Source organism: Musca domestica, unplaced genomic scaffold (genome assembly GCF_030504385.1).
Source record: "Musca domestica strain aabys unplaced genomic scaffold, Musca_domestica.polishedcontigs.V.1.1 6, whole genome shotgun sequence".
NCBI classification, from domain to species: Eukaryota; Metazoa; Arthropoda; class Insecta; order Diptera; family Muscidae; genus Musca; species Musca domestica.
The window spans coordinates 22,145,844-22,167,725 of NW_026712363.1; the positions used below are offsets into that span (position 1 = coordinate 22,145,844).

The 21,882-nt window shown below is 35.8% G+C and overlaps 2 protein-coding genes across 2 annotated transcripts; one reads left to right on the top strand and one right to left on the bottom strand.

The window, feature by feature from the left end:
• Positions 1-1,273: 1,273 nt before the first annotated feature.
• LOC101895050 (venom acid phosphatase Acph-1) lies at positions 1,274-15,845 on the bottom strand. The gene is made up of 7 exons (XM_059129283.1): positions 15,110-15,845; positions 5,754-5,852; positions 5,605-5,688; positions 5,378-5,536; positions 1,905-2,090; positions 1,505-1,846; positions 1,274-1,420 (listed from the first exon to the last, which is right to left on the bottom strand). Exons 1-7 carry the CDS (start codon positions 15,392-15,394, stop codon positions 1,274-1,276), a joined length of 1,302 nt encoding a protein of 433 aa, XP_058985266.1. The 5' UTR covers positions 15,395-15,845.
• Positions 15,846-16,557: 712 nt separating this feature from the next.
• LOC101897531 (angiopoietin-related protein 2) lies at positions 16,558-21,617 on the top strand. Its single transcript, XM_020038988.2, has 6 exons — positions 16,558-16,771; positions 16,835-17,064; positions 20,487-20,532; positions 20,712-20,780; positions 20,847-21,353; positions 21,421-21,617. The coding sequence occupies exons 1-6, from the start codon at positions 16,623-16,625 to the stop codon at positions 21,545-21,547; spliced, it is 1,128 nt and encodes a 375-aa protein (XP_019894547.1). The 5' UTR covers positions 16,558-16,622; the 3' UTR covers positions 21,548-21,617.
• The last annotated feature ends 265 nt before the right edge of the window (positions 21,618-21,882 follow it).

Here is a 21,882-nt window from a genome sequence, read left to right on the forward strand (position 1 = left end):
ACGAAAAATTTTCGACTGGTAAGGCTCTTTCTAAAGACCATAAAAAGTCGACTAAGGCGATCGGCCGAGAATATCGCTGTCGTACGAGCCAGTGTTGAGAGGTCCCCAAGAACATCCCAAAAATGCCGTTCTCAGCAGTTGGGCATGGCTCGGTCCACTTTACAACGGATTATTAGCATTGATTTGCATTTGTTCCCGTACAAAATTCAATTGACGCAAAGATGTTGCCTGCGGACAAGCCTCGTCGATTGGAAAGGGCCCAAAGAGTCATCGAAATGGCCGAAGATGACGAGAAATTTTGGAACAAAATTATCATGTCCGATGAAGCCCATTTCACATTGAATGTGACCGTAAATAAGCAAAATTGCCCTTTTTACGCCACTGAAAATCCTTAGGAGATTCAAGAAGTGCCTCTTCATGGCGAAAAAGACACAGTTTGGTGCGGCATTAGTGCGAAAACGGTCAGTGGGCCGTTTTTCTTCCAAAATGAAAATGGCCTTGCTGTTACCATCAATCAGGAGCGTTATCGCGACACGATGACCAATTTTGTGATGCCAATTATTCGTCGAAAGCGTATGAGGCAGTTCTGGTTTCAACAAGACGGCGCTCCACCGCACACAAGTCGCATAACAATCGATTTTCTGAAGAATTTGTTTCCGGGCCGTTTGATGTCGAAAAGTGGTGATTTGGACTGGCCACCGCGTTCGCCCGATTTGACGCCGTCTGACTTCTTCTTGTGGGGATATTTGAAGTCAAAGGTTTACGTTAACAAGCCAAGGACCGTAGAAGAGCTCAAGGACAACATTCGTGAAGAAATAGCCGCTATTCCGGCCGAAATGTTGGCAAAAACGATGGAAAATGCAGCAAAAAGGGCACAAAACGTCATCAACGCCAGAGGCGGCCATTTGAGTGATATCATATACAAAAATTGATGTAAACAAATCTACTTTGAACAAATTAAATGATTAACATTGCCAACCGCCAAATTTTTATTTTTTTCTTTGTTTTAAAAAAAAAAAAAAAACATGGATCCGTCGATTATGGGCAACCCTGTATATGGGTGTATCTCGTTCCCTACTTCGAAAAATTCGAAGGAATAGTGGTTTCTGTCCCGTTTTCGTGTAGCATCGGTAAACATAGGAAATATCCTTATTAAAGAGTAATTATTGTAAAATTATACATTTTTTATGTGATGTTTCCATGTTTTATTCTAATCTTCTTAAATAAAAAAATATAATTTAACCACTTTTTAATTGATGAAATATATTTATATTTACTTCAGTTTACACATTTCTTCATATGGAGTACTTGGCATAACATCTTCAGTTAGTTCCAATAATTTATGCAAAGGACACTGAAAACTACAGCCAGGTATGGTTAAGGGTTGTGGTTCCAATTGGGGATCATTTTGGAAATAAATCTGTAAAACGAAAAAAATACAAAATATTTAAAAAAATAACAAAATATAACAATGATTCCCCAAAATAATAAAATACTCGTATACCTCCACATAATATTCATTAGTCTCCGAATTTTGATGCAACTCAAAAGCAATTAAAGCTGAAAATCTTGGCATTTGTCTTTGCCACACCTTGAGAGCCAACAGAACATTTGTTATTGTCCAATCGTGGGCACAATACACGAACATTGTTCTCTCCTCTGGTAGAAGGGTGCCATTTTCTTTGGCCAACATCTGTCCAAAGATTTTCTCCAAAAATGGTCCACCCTTTAGGCGTTGCATTTCCGTGGTATAGCCATTGTAGATATAACTTTGTTTTGCCATAAATTGCATACGATCGGGATAATAATCTTCTGTCCAGGAGGGTAAATCCACACCATAAGATTGCTAGGATGAATTTAAATTAAGAACTGAAATTTGTTTTTTTTTTTTCAAGCCTTTTTACCTCTGCCAAGAGCGTTATGTAAAGTGAAGTAATATCCGCTGCTGTGGTAATATTTAGGCCTGTAATTTTCGATAATTCCTGAAAAAGGCTTTTATGGTCGTCAATTTCCAGCTTCACTTGTGGCAATTGTAAAACTTCATTAAGCGCTTGATCATAACGTGGACATGGGACTTTCATGCGCAACCACTGGAAAGAAGTAAATAATTCATAAAATGTATATTAATTTCTAATGCACGATTTTAATGAAATTGTTTATTTAAAATGAAGCATAATTTTAGGCGTCATTTAAATAACACAAAAAATACATAACAAGTAAGCAAAGGCTACAGTCGAGCGGGGCCGACCGTTGAATACCCTACAACACTGTTATAAACGATACAGTTTATATAGGCGAGATACTCGAAAGAATTCCACAAGATATTGTGACAAATAATAAAAGAAAACCATCAGGTTCCGTTCTCTAATTTTCGAATAATAGCAACTTAAACTAATTTGCTCATTTCCAATTTATTGGTAGATGTTGCACGTAAATGGTCTTCCTAGATCTGAAACCAATATTTTTGGTCCATTTCAACCCCTAAATATATGGCGATCATCTCCAAAAAGAATAGGCTTTTATTCTGACCCTCATCTTATCTCCATGCAAAATTTCGTAAGGATCGGGCCATAAATGCGATCTGTATATGATATCCTCATATCCTAACTACTTAGTTTTGTTAGCTGTAGAAATATTACCAAATGTTTAATTCAAAATGAAAATATGCCAAAAATATGACAAAATTGAAAAAATATGAGAAAATTTTACAAAATCAATATTTTTATCTTTAGAGAGATATTTTTATGCGATTTTTCAGACGTTTTTTCTTTCCTGCCAAGAGGCCATTCTGAATTAATGAGAAATGTCGAAATCAGTTCAGCCGTTCTCGATATATAAGAGATTTTTCAAGCATATCTTCTTTGATAAACATATATATCACACATATTTTCTATATATCCGTTTTGTTGGATGTTAACATCAATGTAAAGATCAGAAGTAACCTTGTCATGGCTTTGTGATTCGCCGGGATTTAAAATATTCGCGGTTTAATGAAAAATTTTGAATTTTTTCAACAAAAAGATATGGTCTATTTTACCCGCTAAATATTATCCGATGACCACCCAAATGGGTAGGCTTCTTGCCAGCCCTAAACTCTAGCTACATGCGAAATTCCGCGTCGATTGGTCTATAATTGCGACCTGTAGAGCAAGTGCAAAATCAGGAATTTTTTCAGTTTTTGGTCCATTTCAACCCCTAAATATTATGCGATCATCACCAAAAGAAATAGGGTTCTATTCTGACCCTAGCCCCACCTCCATTTTAAATTTCGTGAAGATCGGACCATAATTGCGACCTGTAGAGTGATTACAAATTAACATGGACAGACGGACAGACGGACGGACGGACATACATAGCTAGATCGACTCAGCTCGGCGAGATAGGAAGATCCATATATACTTTCCTATGTGGGAAATCAATATTTCGTGGTGTTACATAATTTTTGGCCCAATCAAACTTATAATACCCCCAACACATAGTGTTGTAGGGTATAAAAACTTTATTTGAACCAGTAAGGAAAGGTCAAAAATCGGGAGGGCCGACTATATGATACGCTACACCACTATGTGTATTTAGTAGAGCTCCCGTAACAAAAAAAGGGAATATTGGAAATGTATGCGAACTTTATTTGAATACGTGTTATGGTTTTAGAATAGTCACAATTTGGGAACTATCGGGGGGGTACCTTTGCCAGAGGGCTGTACGAAGACATGGACCTGAACAAACAATTTTCTGTCTTAGGCTGTAGTATCCATTACTAACTTCTACTACCAAATATGAAACAATTCCGGTGAATAATGTCGCTAAAATCATCAAAATACCGAATATCGGGAGGTGCTGTTATATGGGTGCTATATGAAGGCGTGGACCTGCACAGATAATTTTCTGTCAGAGGCTTTAGTATTTATGACGAACTTCAAATACCAAATTTGCAACATTTCCGGTGAATAATGTCGCTTAAATCACCAAAATACCGAAAATAGGGAGGTACCGTTATATGGGGGCTATACCAAAACGTGGACCTACATTGCCCATTTTTAATTCCGATAGTCCGGCAGACATAATGTACATTTGAGTAAAATTTACCAACCTACTTCATTTCGTTCGGAAGCTAAAGTGATATCCACAAACGGACGGACATCACTAAATTGTGGGGTCTAAAATGTTTATTTCGAGGTGTTATAAACGGTATGACAAATTCAATATACCCTCAACACCGTGTTGGAGGGTATAAAAATCAATCCAGTTTGGGCTGATACTACATATATGGTGGGAAATAACCGTAAAATCGGACAAAGATTAATATCGGAGGTATATAAAAATCTGAACCGATTTCGATGAAATTTGGCGGAGGTATTTTCGAGCTGTATCTGATGTCCGGTATGAAATATCCTTGTTGTGGAGTGGACTTTAACACCAAATCCGATGAAACATATACAGGATGAGATGAAAAAACTGCAACCAATTTCACACTGCTGTAATTTCCAAGCTACTCGTCGGACAGCTGTTAAAATTATTCCAATGACAGCTCATTATATTGCTTACGGGCGTACAAAAGCATTTTGGTGAGAATTTTCCAGAAAAAAAGTTATTCGTGATGGAATTCAAGCGTGATAGTGTGATTTCTTTATATTTGGCTGGAAAACCACAAGTAGCTGTCGATAGAGCACTCCAGCATTTAAATGTGAATATATCTTTTTTGTCACGTACCATCGCTCGTTACCGTGACATTGGTAGCGTAGCCCGACGTCAAAGAAGTGAAAGGAAGAAAACAGCAAAATTAGGAGAAATGGTTCGAAACGACTTGATAAAGCCAAACATTTTGGCCGCAGACCTTGGACATTCCAACAGGACTCAGCACCATCGCACTCAGCACGCGCCAGCCAAGAATGGTTAAAAAATGAAGGTTGGCACTAAAAAATACCAAAGTGTGGATCACCTCAAGCAAGCGCTTCGCCGGGAATGGGCCATAATACCGCGGAGCAACATTCTTACAGGATTTGACGGTTTCATTGGCCGTTTGAAGGCCATAATTCGTGCCAAAGGTGACCAATTCGAACAAATTTGAATTTATTCTAACATTTGATGCTATTTCCGACATTTTTTGCTTTCATTCAATAACATTTAAAAAAAATGTAAAAATTATGGCGTTTGACTTTGTTGCAGTTTTTTATCTCACCCTGTAAATGTGAAAAATTCATGGTACCCATAATTCTAATAGGATGTGTAATGTAGCCTCCCTAATGTGCTTTGTGTGTGGTAGTAATATACACCTCTGATTCACCACAACTTGTCATTTGTAAACTTTATGTTTTAGTCCCCCTGTCTACCTCACCGTTTTCAACATAACCTGAATTTAATGACTTTAATCACTTACAATATCCATTTCCTCCGGTATTGAAACAATGGGTATGGGTTGCCAATTCAGCTTAAAATTCCATTCCATTGGAGTATTTACAGGTGGCAGCATGCCAGCCAATACAGTGGCCATTGACATCAGGGTGCGTGGTGAGGCCGATGATTGGGCATAAATAAGCTAAAGAAATATTAGTTATCAAATTAAATTGACAGTCCCATTTCGAACGAACTTGAAATTTTTCTTACATCGGGTTTATAGTGCGGCTTCAACAGCTGCTGGTATCTCTTGGCCAATGCATTGCCAATTTTAAATAATTCCTTTTTCGCATCCTATCCATGAAAAAGAGATAATATTATATTTTCTCAGTTTTAACCATAAAATGACAACTACTTACATTAGTTAAATGTCCCCAGCCGTATGGAAAGAATGTCTCATTTATATATGGATCATTTGGATAGGTATCGACCGGTGTACGTGGACCATGGCGGAAAAGCTGGAATGAAAATCACATTAAAGAGGGTCTGTAACACTAAAATCTATGACAAATTAAAGTATTCGTTAGGTCTCTTAGAAAAATTTTAAAGGCAAAAAAAATTAATTATTATGAAAGGTAATCATTATAATATAAGCTCTAACTCGCCAAGACCCATCCCATATAATATTCAACACAATTTCAATGAAGTAGAACAGTTATGGACTCGGACGAAAACGTATAAGCAAAGCACACGTATTCTCTATCGATTCTCATTTGCCATATTGTGAGCAATGCTGAAATAGGAGGTCCTGCCGTTTGGTTTCTTGTGTAAGAGGAAATGATGGGATGTGTGAAATATGAAGAGAACCGGGATTTTTTTTTTTTGGATTTTTGTTATTCGAAACTTTGACCCTTTGTGGGGGAGGTACCAGAAGGAATGCTCCGATTTCTATCATCTTTATAATAGATCATGTATTGATAAAAATATTGAGGTGTGCCAAGAACGAATGGAATCGGATGTTAATTTCACGTCTTATGAACTTCAGTCTAGCTATTTGGACACTTTGTGGAGAAGGTACCAGAAGGAAAGGTACATTCCATCTTTTTTTTTTTTTTTTTTTTTTTTTTTTCTTCGATCGTTCCCAACGCCTCACTTTCCCGCCCCTGCCGACCGAGAGGGCCACCTCCCCATAACGTAGGGAGCACGTACACTCCATAGTCCGGATTATAGGGGGTTAGTAGACTTGGGAAACCGGCTACATTAGAACATCAGCCGGTTTAACTATTAAAATAATTAAAGTATCTAAACTAAAATACAATAAAACTAAACAATACAAATACTAAATCACAGAAACTAAGTCTGGCAACTATTTTATAAACTAGGAACGTAGGATAGAGTTTTTTATGACATGCAAGGGTTCACACAAAGAAATCGTGTTGTATAATTTATTATAATCATCACATAAACTTCGGAGAGGATTATTTATTTCATAGTTCGATTTTGCTAATGTTAGTTTAAGTGGTATGTAATAACGCGTAATTCGCGAGGGGATATTGAATTTAATTTCACCAGTTAAAAACTCAGAATCAATTTGACCACGCAAAAGTTTTATGATAAAAATACATCTAAGCATTAATCTCCTTTTCTCTAGTGTAGGAAGATCGATAAGTTTAAGCCGATTCTCATAAGGTGGGAGAAGTTCATTTGAATTCCATCCTAAACCTCTCAGAGCAAACAAAAGAAATTGAACCTGTACAGACTCTATCTTTTTTGAATATATTTTATAAAAAGGACTCCAAAGTACGCAGCCATATTCTAAAGTAGGTCGAACAAGGCTGATAAATAAGCGTTTGGTTACATAAGGATCGTCGAATTCCTTTGACCAACGTTTTATAAACCCTAGTAAAGATTTTGCTTTATTAACACAAGACTCAATATGTAAATTAAAACGTAATTTATTATCTAATATGACACCAAGATCAAGAAACGACTCAACATTATCCAGTTTGTATGAACCAATGAAATAGTTGTAGTTCACATGCTGAGATCTATATAAGGACAATTTTTTACATTTTTTTAAATTTAATGACATTCCATTGACACTACACCAATGAGCAAGAGAATACAAGTCCTGTTGCAGATTAAGCGATTCGTTGTGGGAATCAAGAGTGCAGAAAAGTTTAACATCGTCAGCAAACATTAATATTTTTGAATTACGAATAATAGATGGAAGGTCATTTAAATAAAGTACAAAAAGTAGTGGACCTAAATGGCTACCCTGAGGAACACCAGAAAATACTGTAATATTTTTAGAGAGAGTATTATTAAAAGATACCTTTTGGGTACGGTCATGCAAATAAGACGATATCCATTTTAGGAGAATTGTAGAGAAACCCATTAAGTCAAGTTTATATATTAACAAATTATGCACCACCGTATCGAAAGCTTTACTGAAATCAGTATATATAATATCAGTTTGGAGATTTTTTGAGAATCCAGTGTGAACATTAGAGACCAGTTCTAATAAATTTGTCAAAGTTGATCTTCCTTTAACAAAACCATGCTGGTGCGGTGATACTATAGATGTAACGAAATGAGTTATTCGTTGTGTAACCAAACGCTCAAAAAGTTTGGGAATTGCACTTAGTTTTGCAATGCCCCTATAATTTTCAATAACACATCTACTGTCAGCTTTATGCAATGGAATAATAAAGCTCGAACGCCAAATAAGAGGAAAATACCCTAGGGTTAACGAAGTATTAAAAATACTTGTTAGAGGAAGATATAGTTCATGTGCACATGCCTTTAAAATGAAAGACGGTACACCATCTGGACCCGGTGAATTAGAACATTTCAATGAAAGTAGACCTTTCAACACTTCATCTGATGTGAGAATAATATGAGGAAAATGATTAAGTTTATTAATACTATAAGAGTATTTTACACCTTTATTAGAATGTTTGGAATACGTACTTTGAAAAAAATCTGCAAACATGTCTGCTATTTCCTTAGGTTCACACGATTCTCTACTTCTGAATCGCATACTACTGGGAAATTCACGAACTTTTCTTTTTGAATTAACGAATTTATAAAAGTTCTTAGGATTTTTATAGAGGCTGTTTCTCATCTTGACTAGGTATTCAGAGTAACATTTAGAATTTTCAGTGTTGTATAAACTTCTAGCTTTTGTATAATTAGTAAGGTTTATGGTAGAATTGATTTTTTTAAATTTTTTAAATAACCTGCTTTTTATGTTACGTAAGCGCCTAAGTTGTGGGGTAAACCAAACTGGACCCCTATCACAGCACATTTTCACAAGTGGGACTGAGGTTTCTAATGCATTGTTAATTATTTTATAAAAGCTTGAAATACGAAAATCCAAATTACCTTCAAAACACCAATTTATATTGGACAATGTAGAACGCAACAGATCAACGTTAGTCTTGCCAAAGTTTAACTTACGTGACTTATTTTGAGATGAAGTATGTTTTGTTTGAATGTTACTAAGTTCAATGGCTACCATAAGAGTAGGATGATACATATCCTCTGGCTCTGAGAAAGGAGGGATTCTGCACACAGAAGAAGTTAAGGAAGAAGAAAAAATTAAATCTAATAATTTACCTTTTGCATTATAGATAGAATTTATTTGATAAAGACATTGCTCAAATAAGATTTCCCAAAAAGATGACATCTCAGTAGAAAGTTCTATAGAAGATACTGGTACATAATCTACAATATTTTCTCCTGGGACCCATGCTAGATTAGGCAGATTGAAATCCCCCAGACAAATCATTTCCGCGTTGGAGGAATGATATAATGAAACCTCTTTTATTGAGGCTGAATGCATAAGATAAGTATCCATGTCTGAATTTGGAGGAATATATGAACAAGTTATAATAAAATTACAATTTAGATACTTTAATTTAACACAAACAAATTCAATCGTAGGGTGTTCTGTAACCAAAATGCGTTCTGAGGCAATGGAATTATGAACGGCAATAAAAACTCCTCCACCCATTTTATTTAATCTGTCTTTTCTGTAAATTTGGTACTGATCAGATAAAATCTCAGTGTCTTCTCTCCAGATTTCGGGTTAATAAAAATGTGATGCTATTTCCGACATTATGATGTGTGTAATTTGAAGACAACCAGACTTTTAAAACACATTACAAAATGAGGTTCCTCGCTTCATTTCCAGCGCACAATGGCCGTCAAAATCTCCAGATACCCATCCGTTGGACTATTGTGTGTGGAGTATTTTGGAAAGCAAGGTTGACACTAAAAAATATCAAAGTGTCGATCACCTTAAGCAAGCGCTTCGCCGGGAAAGGGCTAAAATACCGCTAAGCACATTCGACACATGACGACATGGACCGGCATAGGCAACTTTTGTCATAAGCTATTACAATATTCAAATGCGAAACTTGAAAAAAAATCTGTTTATAATGTAGCTAAAATCATCAAAATACCGAATATAGGTATCATGGGGGTTATAAAACGTGGACCTGCACAGCCAATTTTCTGGCTGTAGGCTGTAGTATCCATTAAGAACTTCAAATACCAAATATAAATAAATAATGTCAATAAAATCATCAAAATACCCAATATCGGGAGGCTAGAGTTATTTCCACTGACGGATAGACGGACGGGCATCGCTAAATCGACATAGAATTTTATGTTGAACAAGAATATATATACTTTGCGGGGTCTAAAATGTATATTTCGAGGTGTTACAAACGGAATAACAAGCTTAATATACCCTCCATACTATAGTGGAGGGTATAATAATAAAATTATGGCGTTTTACTTTGTTGCAGTTTTTATATCACCCTGTATGTACAACAGTTTGTAAGAAAAATAATTTCAAAATGTGTCTACTATATGGGAAAGTTATGTTTTTTTTTTAATGTTAACTTAAGGTGGTCTCCAATACGAGCCAAAATCTCCCTTTCCATTTTCGGAGTAAGTGTCAAAGTAGGAATTATTCTAAATCAAATTTCATTGTTGAGTCTCTGAACAAAGGAAATTTGTATACTTTGTATACTTGTGTGTTGTAAAAGTAATAGGGCTCGTTGTTGCAAAATGGTCAGGCTTATCCCTTCATTGTTGTTTTTATAAAAACAACGTTTGTTTATTAGTGGAGAACGATGGTAATGTTTACCAGGGGGTAAGGCAGGGAATACCTAGGTTTCGGAAAGAGCCACCAATCCTCGTCAGTTCCCTTGTTTTTTGTCTGGGATATTCTCCCCAGAAGTTATTTTAAAAAATATAACTTCTATGACAAAAAACATTTTTTACCCAAGTGACGAGATTGTAAGCTCAATAGAAGAGGAACCAAAGAATTAAATAAAACTAAAATTCTTTTGGAAAGTCTTCTAAATCTTACAACCGCACTTATAAACATTTACATCTTTCTCCACTTGTTATGCTTTCGTTCAACCTGAACGAAGTAGCATAACCATGTAAGTTGGTTTTGTCTGTCTACAAATAGAACAGTGTGGCATGTTTGGTCGGGATACCGTAGTATTTTGTTGTTGCAAAATGGTCAGGCTTATCCCTTCATTGTTGTTTTTATAAAAACAACGTTTGTTTATTAGTGGAGAACGATGGTAATGTTTACCAGGGGGTAAGGCAGGGAATAGAAGTTATATTTTTTAAAATAACTTCTGGGGAGAATATCCCAGACAAAAAACAAGGGAACTGATGAGGATTGGTGGCTCTTTCCGAAACCTAGGTATTCCCTGCCTTACCCCCTGGTAAACATTACCATCGTTCTCCACTAATAAACAAACGCTGTTTTTATAAAAACAACAATGAAGGGATAAGCCTGACCATTTTGCAACAACAAAATACTACGGTATCCCGAACAAACAAGCCACACTGTTCTAGTAATAGGGCTCTCTAAATCCAATACTTACAATACTCCTCCTCAACACACATACATAAAATAAAATTATAAAATTCTTTATTTAGCTTACATTCTACTTATTGTAAACACATTACAAAATACTTATAGAATTCATGTCTTATTCTACTGTAAGCCTAAATAAGTAACACATTTCACATGATTAACTTTAGTTAAATTTTTCGTAAGAATATCTGCTACATTTTCATTACTTGGACAATATTTCAAATCTATTAAGCCATTTTCAAACACGTCTCTTATATGATAATAACGAATATCAATGTGTTTCGTCCTGTTGTGATACACTGGGTTTTTCACTAAATGTATTGCTGCTAAATTGTCTCCATTTATTTCTATTTTGTCTGGACAATATAACCCAATCTCATGAAGCAATCTTCTTAAGTACACAGCTTCTTTACACGCAGAAGATAAAACCATATATTCAGCTTCTGTACTACTCAACGCTATTGTATCTTGCTTTTTGGATTCCCATGAAAATGTTCCCCCGGCTAACATAAACGTATACCCTGTATATGACCTTCGGTTACTAGAATCTCCTCCCCAATCAGCATCAACAAAACATTTCAACGGTTCTTCAGGCTTACTGAAATGAATCTTAATATTTTTCGTTTTATTTAAATACTTTAATATCCGTTTTGCTGCTGATAAATGTTCATAGTGAGGATCGGAGTTCCTTTGTGATAATTTACACACTGAGTGTAAAATATCTTGTCTGGTACAAATAGCCGAATGCATTAATGAACCTACTAATGATTGGTATTCTGCTGAATTAACCTTCTTGCAATCTGTCTTCTCACAGGCAACTTGATAATTCACTTCCAAGGGGGTAGAGACAGTTCTACATTCCATCATTCCATATTCTTCTAAAAGTTCTTCAATATAACTTCTCTGATGGATACTAATTTCACCTGTGGAGCTATTCCTTTCAATTTCAATACTTAGGAATTTCTTGGCTTGACCTTTATCAACAACTTTTACTCTATTTGATATTTCCCTCTTGATGCTGTCCATATCAGATAAACTTGATGTAGCAATAAGTAAATCGTCCACATATACAGCTATTAAATCAATGTTTTTCCCTTTTCGTCTGACATACAGACCAGAGGGCTGCAACGAGTATGCAAAAATTCAAGCATACTCGGTTTCTTACATGATTTTTGTTGATGCAGTCGTTTAGTTTGATCTGAATGAAATGACCGTTTTCGCTTCGGATCGAATCGAACGCTCAGTTTGAATCACTTCACTTACAATCAAACATGAGCGTTCGAGACGGTTTGATGTGTTCAGCAACATGAGTTGATCGAACACATGAATGTAAATGAAAAAAACTATCTAATGTTTTATTCCAACGACGACCTGACTGTTTTAAACCATACAGCGCTTTCTTTAACTTAAGGACTTTCTTTGGATTAGCTTTATCTACAAAACATGGAGGTTGGGACATATATACATCATCGGACAATTCGCTATTTAGGTATGCAGTTGAAACATCCATCTGATGTAAATGCAACTCATACTGCGCTGCTAAGGCAATTAACATTCTAATGGTTTCATAACGGACAACTGGAGAGAAAGTTTCTGTGTAATTAACACCGTACTCTTGAGCACAACCCTTTGGTACTAACCTTGCTTTAAATATTTCTATTAGTCCATCTTTGCCTCTTTTGAGAGCAAATACCCATTTACAACCCACACTTTTTTGTCCCTTAGGTAAATCTGTTAATTCCCATGTCCCATTGTCAATTAACGCTTGATACTCCTCCTGCATAGCATCCCACCAACACTGAGAATGCTCGCTAGCTAATGCTTCTTTTACTGTTTCAGGTACCTTTATCTCTGAAGCTTGTATCAAATTCAAAGTATTGTATTCCTTTCTTGGTCTACCTGGACGTCCTGTGCGAATAATTTTTGGTCTACCTTGACCTCGTTTGGCAACTGATGCCTCCGTAAATACATCATCTTGTTCTTCTGCAGACTCAAACTCACTCAAACTGTCATCACTTGGTGGCCTGATTTCAATTTTCTGAACATCTGACTTTTCTACTCTAGGCTCTATATCGAAAGTCACTTTTTCTTTTTCATTCGTGTTCTCAATAAAATAAACATCTCGACTTATTATTACGTTTCTCGTTGTTTTGTCATACAAACGATATCCCTTTGATGTTTCAGAATAGCCTACCAATAAATATTCTTTGCCCTTTGGTCTAAACTTGTGATGATGAGTTTTGTCTAACGCTATTACAAGTGAACCAAATACCTTAAAATAACTCACATTTGGTTTCCTCTTATACCACATTTCAAAAGGTGTTTTCCCATTCAATGCTCTTGTTGGTGACCTGTTGCGTAAATACACAGCCGTATTTACTGCTTCTGCCCATAAATATTCTTCAACATTGGAAGCAACCAACATAGCGCGTGCCATCTCGACTAACGTTCTGTTCATGCGCTCAGCAACCCCATTTTGCTGTGGTGTGTAAGGCACTGCGAGTTGATGAACAATTCCATATTCCCTCATAAAATTCTTAAACTTTGCATTCACAAACTCTGTACCGTTATCAGAACGAACAATTTTCAATTTGTGTCCCGTTTGTTTTTCAGCAAGATTCTTAAACTCCCTAAATTTCTCAAACGCATCACTCTTTGCTTTCAAAAAATACACAAACACATAACGGGATTTGTCATCTATAAATGTCAATATGTAACGAGCTCCCCCAATCGATGATACATTAATTGGTCCGCAAATATCTGTATGAACAATTTCTAATAATTCAGACGCCCTAGTCTCTGCATTTGTAAATGGCCTACCAGTACATTTACTTTTCATACACACAGTACAATCAATTGTTGTTGGAAATTTCACATTCATACCTTTAACCATCTGCTTTTCTGATAATTGTCTCAGACTGTCCACATTGAGATGACCGTAACGGTAATGCCACTTCATTGCATTTGTTGCATCAGCTAAAAATAATTTGTTCTTGGGCTCGTTGTACAAAAACAAATTTCCCCTTCCCCTCGCAGTCAACACTATTTTCCCTTGTTCATGATTCTTGCGCATTTTTCTCCAAAAATCACATCATGTCTTACCGCTACTCTGCCTATGGATATGAAATTGCATTGTAGGGTCGGCACAAACAACACATCGTTGAGCACAACGTCGCCCTTGCTAATGACAACTCTCCCCCTTCCCTTTGCTTCAATTGTTTTTTCGTCAGCTAGGGAGATAACTTCATGATGATCCTCAAATGTTGTAAACAAGTTACGGTTACAACATAAATGTGAGGAAGCACCGCTATCAAAACACCATACGTTGTCATTTAAATTGTTGTCGACGAACGCCAAAACTGTGTACGCTTGCTCACCCTTTTTCTCTGCCTTTTTACAGTTTGATGCGTAATGTCCTCTACCACCGCAACTGTAGCATTTTACGTTGTTGTTTGTGTGCGATCTATTCTGACTGCTACCTGCATTGTTGTTGGGGTTTTGCCTGTTTGCGTTTTAATTTCTTTTGTTGGTTTTGTTGGAATTTCGGTTCTTGTGTGCCATAAACGCTTTCGTGGAAATTACATCATCATTGTCCACTGAAGATTTTCTTCTTTCATTTTCTTCTGACAATTTGACTTTTAATGCACTCAACTTAGGCAAATTGTCTCTAGATTCCAGAGCGACCACAAAATTTTCAAATGATTTTGGCAGGCTAGCGAGAATCATAATCACCAATAGATCTTCGCCTAGCTCGATACCTGCCTCTGCCAACTTATCCACGACGGACGTGAATTGGGATAAGTATTCTTGAACGCCTTCGTTCTCTGTCATCTTCATATTCAGTAGCTGTTTAAATAATGGTACCTTTCTTATTGGCCCTTTTGGTCGATGGATATCCGATAAGCTCTTCCAAGCATCTTTCGCTGTTTTGCAGTTTTTTATATGAGACAACTGCACTGGTGTGATGCTTAACACAATTGTTGCCATAGCCTTATCATCTTTCTTCTTCCACTCAGAAGTCTTTTCGGCAGCCTCTTCATCGCAGATCACCTCCCATAGATCGTGATGGACCAGCACGGCTTTCATCTGGAGATGCCACGATTCATAATTGTCTTCTGACAATTTCTCTATGCTCAAGATATAAGACATTTTTCTTTAATTTTGATGTCGACACACGACTTAAAACTGACACACAGTTTTTCAAATTATTTTTTCTTTATGTTGACACACAACACAGATTTTTACAATGGTAAAATGTTTCTCTAATGTTCATTTTATTTTTTTTGGCACTTTATTTCACTTTCAATTAGTCTTTGGGCAATTTAATTTTTTTTCTCTTCAGAGTTCTCCTGGGCCCATAACCTGTTGAATATTTTATTGGTGCTGCTGCCGATGTTCCAATTAAAAGACTGTTGTGTTCTGTTCGAGTTCTTTATTCTGAGTGATCAATTTACAACTTAGACGCTAACAAGGAAAGACTTAATGCTAATATTTACATGTTGGTACTTGTGTGTGCGAACTAATCGCAGTTAGTAAAAAACGTATGTTGTGTGTTGTAAAAGTAATAGGGCTCTCTAAATCCAATACTTACAATAATTATGATTATTATTATTATTATTATTGTTATTATTATTATTATTACTGTTATTATTATTATTTTAATTATTATTAGTATTATTATTATTATTATTATGGTTATTATTATTATTATTATTATTATTATTATTATTATGATTATTATGATTATGATTATTATTATTATTATGGTTATTATTATTATTATTATTATTATTGTTATTATTATTATTATTATTATTATTATTATTATTATTATTATTATTATTATTATTATTATTATTATTATTATTATTATTATTATTATTATTATGATTATTATTATGATTATTATTATTATTATTATTATTATTATTATTATTATTATTATTATTATTATTATTATTATTATTATTACTATTATTATCATTATTATTATTGTTATTATTATTATTATTATTATTGTTATTATTATTATTATTATTATTATTATTATTATTATTATTATTATTATTATTGCCACTTTAATGTGTAAAATTTAACCGAATACTTATCTCCACCACTGTTTATCTGATAATAAACTGAAATGTAATATGATGTCAAATATGCTAATGAACTGGACATTTTGCTTATGTGACAAAAATTCTAAAAAAACAATTACAAATCAACGATAACCTCAGGATTATCACTGGCAAAAATATACACACGTACAAATATGAAACGGAGGTGCGCTCCTAACTGCATTGTGCAGATCTCTAAAATTCAGTTTCGAATAAATGGTTGCCGAAACCGAAGCTTATTCTGTCGATACCGCCGCCGCACAATGTCCAAACATTTGTTTATATTATTCAAAATCCTATTAGTTTTGGCTACAGTTAATATTATTAAAACGCACTCAAGTGGAAGTAATGAGATCTTTATTGATATGGAAGCTTCTGGGCATTCAATTAATGATCCAGATGTTATTGAAGGGTAAAAATTGCTAAAAACATCTAAATCGATATTTATTAATTGATATTTTTATTGGCCTTGTAGGGCTGAAAACGCAGTGAATTTAAAAACGTTTAGCCAAAGCATTAATAATTTCGAATCGAAATTGCTTGAAGTTTCAAATGTTTTGTATAAAAATCAGCAGGATGTGAAAAATCTTCGAAATTTGGAAATAACCGTAAAAAACATAGAATCTTTGCTGCAGACTATGGCAATCGTGTTGGAGAAAAATCAAAAAGAAGTACAAAAATTGAACGAAATTATGGATGCAAAAGGTAGGTAGACCGACATTGATTATGATTAGAAATTATTGAGATCGATACTCTTCTGTGACTCAACTTTTGATACTCTCCATCATTGGGGAATGAGAAGATTTCAAAATTTTTCGGAATTCATAAATTCCAAATAATTTTTATACCCTCCACCAGTATCAAGGGTATATTAAGTTCGTCATTCCTCATCGAATAATTGTAGACATAACAAAGTATATATATTCTTGATCAGCGTAAAATTCTAAGACGATTTAGCTATGCCCGTTCGTCTTTTCTAACACACGCTAGAGTCAAAACGAATAAAGATAGGAAGCTAAAATTTTGAACAGATCAGTGTTTAGTCTGCAGACAGGACAAATATATCGTATAGCCCCCATATAACAGGTTTTCGCATAGCCTCCCTATATCGGCACCTCCTTGTATTCGGAATTTTAATGAGTTTAACTACTTTATTCACCGGAAATTGTTTAAAATTTCGTATTTGCCCTTCGTAATGGGGATTACAGCCGGTGACAGAAAATTGTCTATGCAGGTCCACGTCTTCGTATAGGCCCCTATAATGGTACCTCCCAAAATTCGGTATTTTGATGATTTTAGCGACATTATTCACCGGAGTAGTTTCAAATTACTTATTTAGAGTTCGCAATGGATGCTACAGCCTGTGACAGAAAATTGTCTATGCGGGTCCACGTCTTCGTATAGCTCCGATGTAACGGTACCTCCGTATATACGGTATTTTGAATATGCTACATTATATCCGTTTATAATATGGTAATGGCTCATAATAACAAACAATGTCAATGTGGGGCCCACGTCGTATAGACCCCAAAATAATGGCTATATTCGGTATTTTTAAAAATTCAACAAAATTTTTTAGGGTTTTTTTTTGAAAATTTCCAATTTTTTTCCAAATGGTAAAGGGTATTCAAAGTTCGGTCCGGCCGAACTTACTGCTTTTAATTTATTGACTGAAAGCAAAAAATGTCGGAAATAGTATCAAATTTTAGAATAAGTTTAGATTTGTTAGAATTGGTCACCTTTGGCACGAATTATGGCCTTCAAACGGCTAATGAAACCGTCACACACTGCCCGAAGGTTGCTCTGTGGTATTTTAGCCCATTGCCGACGAAGCGCTTGCTTGAGGTGATCGACACCTTGCTTTCCAAAATATTCAAGACACAATAGTCCAACGGATTGAGATCCGAAGATTTTAGTGACCATTGTGCGCTGGAAATGAAGCGAAGAACCTTATTCTGTAACTATTCTTGGGTGGTGCGTGCTGAGTTCGAGGGTGAGTCCTGTTGGAATGTCCAAAGCCTGCGGCAAAAAATATTTGCGTGCCCAAGGCTTTAATACACCCTTCAAAATATTTTCGCGATAACATTCGGCATTTTAGTGACCATTGTGCGCTGGAAATGAAGCGAAGAACCTTATTTTGTAACTATTCTTGGGTGGTGCGTGCTGAGTTCGAGGGTGAGTCCTGTTGGAATGTCCAAGGCCTGCGGCAAAAAATATTTGCGTGCCCAAGGCTTTAATACACCCTTCAAAATATTTTCGCGATAACATTCGGCATTTATTTTGATGCCACAGTCGATTAATACGAGCGGAGAGCGACCATCGGCTGTAATGGCGGCCCACACCATCACCATGGCCGGCGCTTGAGTTAAGGTGGTCAACCGAAGGTGCACATTTTCAGCTGACCTCTTTGGCTAGTAAACACGACCATTCTGTTTATTTTCAAACTGCTGGACAACAAATGTTTTCTCATCGAAGAAAACCAAATTCGACAGAAAGTGGTGACACTTTCGGCCAAGCGAAGCAACTCTTTAGCTCTTCTGAGTCTATTTTCTTCCTGTTTTTGTTTTTGGACTTTCAATGGGTCGCTTCCTTACTTTTCGAATCATTTCTGCTGATGTTGCTGCTTTCTTCCGTCCACTTCCTCGACGTCGGGCTACGCTGCCAGTATCACGGTAACGAGCGTAAAATTCTAAAAAGATTTAGCCATGTCCGTCTGTCTGTCTGTGTGTCTGTCTGTCCGTCTTTCTGTTTTAATCACGCTATCTTTCGAACGAACTGTGCTAGAAGGCTAAAATTTTGCACACATGTATATTTTGCCAGTAGGCAGGTTAAGTTCGTAAATGGGCCATGTAGGTCCACGTTTTCATATAGCCCCCACATGAAACGGTACCTCCAGATATTCGGTATTTTGATGATTTTAGTGACATTATTTACCGGAATTGTTTCAAATTTGGCATTTGAAGTTCGAAATAGATACTACAGCCTAAGACAGAAAATTATCAGTGCGGGTCCACGTCTTCGTATAGCCCCCATATAACGGTACGCCCCGATATTCAGTATGTTTATGATTTTAACTACTTTATTCACCAGAATTGTTTCAAATTACGTATTTAGAGTTCGTTGTGGGAACTACGGTCTGTGACAGAAAATTGTCTATGCAGGTCCAGGTATTCGTATAGGACTCATATATCAGTACCTCCCTATATTCGTAATTTTGACGATTTTAGGTACAATACCCACCGAAATAGTCGAGAATAGATGTCGTATTTGAAGCTCGTAATATATACTACAGTGCAAAACAGAAAATGGGCCATGTAGGTCTACGTCTTCGTACAGCCCCCTTATAACGGTTCCCCTCCGATTTTCGTAATTTTGATGATTTTAGCGACATTATTTACTGGAATTGTTTCAAATTTTATATTTGAAGTTCGTAATGGATACTAACTTCTCAGACAGAAATGAGCCATGTAGGTCCACGTCTTCATACCTCCCGATATTCGGTATTTTGATGATTTTAGCGAACTTCTTCACCGGAATTACTTCAAATTTGGTATTTGAAGTCTACAGCCTACGACAGAAAATTGTCTGTGAAGGTCCACGCCTTCGTATAGCCCCCATATAACGCTATTCCTTATATTCGGTATTTTGATGATTTTAGCTACATTATAAACAGATTTTTCTTCAAGTTTCGCATATAAATATTGTAATAACTTATGACAAAAGTTGCCTCTGCAGGTCCACGTCGTCGTATAGGCATTCGGTGTTTTTAAGATTTTAACAGAATTTTTAGCGGATTTTATTTTATTTATTTTTTTTTGAAAATTGCCAAATTTGTACCAAATGGTGGAGGGTATAAAAAGTTCGGTCCGGCCGAACTTACAGCTTTTTTACTTGTTTATTAATAACTTGGTTTAGTTACTTGGTTCATAGTTGGTACGATCTACTTCACATAAATTCGCAATATAAACTTTTTTGTTTCGGTAGCTCGGCTAAATATTCATAGTGGTGTAGGTTATCCTATATTCGCCCGGCCCGACTTTTGACCTTTTCTTACTTGTCTTATTTTTTTTCAGAGTTAAATTAATTGTTTCACAAAATAACCATAATTTTACAATTTTATCTTACAGGAGGCAATAACAAGAAACATTCACTTGAGGCGCCCGCAGACCAATGGTAAGGTGTAGTGTATTAAGTCAAAACCAGTTGGGCAGCACAGACTAGATAAATTCAAAATGTGATGCTATGCAGATTGCTAATTTGAACTATGTCACAGTGTGGCATAGGGTACAAAAATAAAATCCCCACATATGACTACAAAAAAGCCCTAACACACCCCTCTCCCTTTATTGCAGCTCTGGAAATTCACTGGCTAAGCAATACAATGGCATCAAGGTCCCAAGCAATGTTCTTGAGCTTCAATGGTAAAGATGTTCCCATCTATCGACATATACAAAAAGATTTCATTCTTAAAACCTATGCTCATTTAGTTCTAACCAACTGCCAGAATCGTGTATGGAAATCAAAGACTGCTATGCAAGTATTTTTAAAATTGCCATGGCCAATGGCAGTCGGCAAGATTCGGTTGCTTGTGATCTACACACTGAAGATGGTGGTTGGACAGTTATACAGAGACGTCAAGATGGCACTGTAAACTTCAATCGTAACTGGACCAGTTATCTCGAAGGTTTTGGCGATTTAAATGGTAACTTTTTTATTGGCTTGGAAACGCTTTATTATCTAACCACACAAAAGGAAACCCAGGAGTTGTATATAATTATGAGAGATTTCGAAGGTGTAGAACGCCATGCCAGGTATTCTTCTTTCAGTATTGGCCCTCCCGATCAGGGCTTTGTGCTAAGCATTGGTGGTTATTCTGGAGATGCCGGTGACAGTTTAGGTTATAATGGAGGCTCTAAATTTGCAACTTCACACGACAATTACTCGCATGATAGACCTCATAAAGGTGGTTGGTGGTACAGAGAGGGCGGTGAAAGGTAATTTTGGATTTTAACAAATAATTCTATGTACACTTCATTTAAATTTTGTTCTGTTTTTTATTAGCAATCTCAATGGTGACTATCTAATGGGCAAAACTCACTTAGAAAGTGGCATAGTCTGGGAATCGTTTCGTGGCAAACATTACTCATTGAAATTCGTTCAAATGATGATACGTCCTAGTTTTGCTTAAATAAAACGACAAGTGTTTTTTTTTTCTAAAGATAAAGATTGAAATAAACAGAATATAATGTTGTAATAAATCGCTCGTTTAAGTCTTTGTCTGGGTGCAAATATTTCCCAAGCTGAATAACACTATGCAATTCAAGAAATAATTACAGGAATAACCAGTAAAGAAAGTCCTAAAGTCGGGCGGGGCCGATTTTATGATACCCTACACCACTTTGCTAATTTAGTTGAGCTCCACATTACAATTAAAAGTTTTATGGGAGAATTCAATCATACACCCTATGATTATAATTATAATTTAAAAAGCAAAGGACTAAATATGCCGAAGCATTTTTCTTC

What these genes read in the sequence shown, in the direction of transcription:
- LOC101895050 (XM_059129283.1), bottom strand. Translation starts at nt 15,394, where the DNA reads ATGTCTTATATCTTGAGCATAGAGAAATTGTCAGAAGACAATTATGAA. An exon ending in GCTGGGGACATTTAACTAAT is followed by an intron (nt 5,689 to 5,753) that starts GTAAGTAGTTGT and finishes TTTCATGGATAG; the next exon opens with GATGCGAAAAAGGAATTATT. An exon ending in AGCCGCACTATAAACCCGAT is followed by an intron (nt 5,537 to 5,604) that starts GTAAGAAAAATT and finishes ATATTTCTTTAG; the next exon opens with CTTATTTATGCCCAATCATC.
- LOC101897531 (XM_020038988.2), top strand. Translation starts at nt 16,623, where the DNA reads ATGTCCAAACATTTGTTTATATTATTCAAAATCCTATTAGTTTTGGCT. An exon ending in CGAAATTATGGATGCAAAAG is followed by an intron (nt 17,065 to 20,486) that starts GTAGGTAGACCG and finishes TTTATCTTACAG; the next exon opens with GAGGCAATAACAAGAAACAT. An exon ending in AATGTTCTTGAGCTTCAATG is followed by an intron (nt 20,781 to 20,846) that starts GTAAAGATGTTC and finishes ATGCTCATTTAG; the next exon opens with TTCTAACCAACTGCCAGAAT.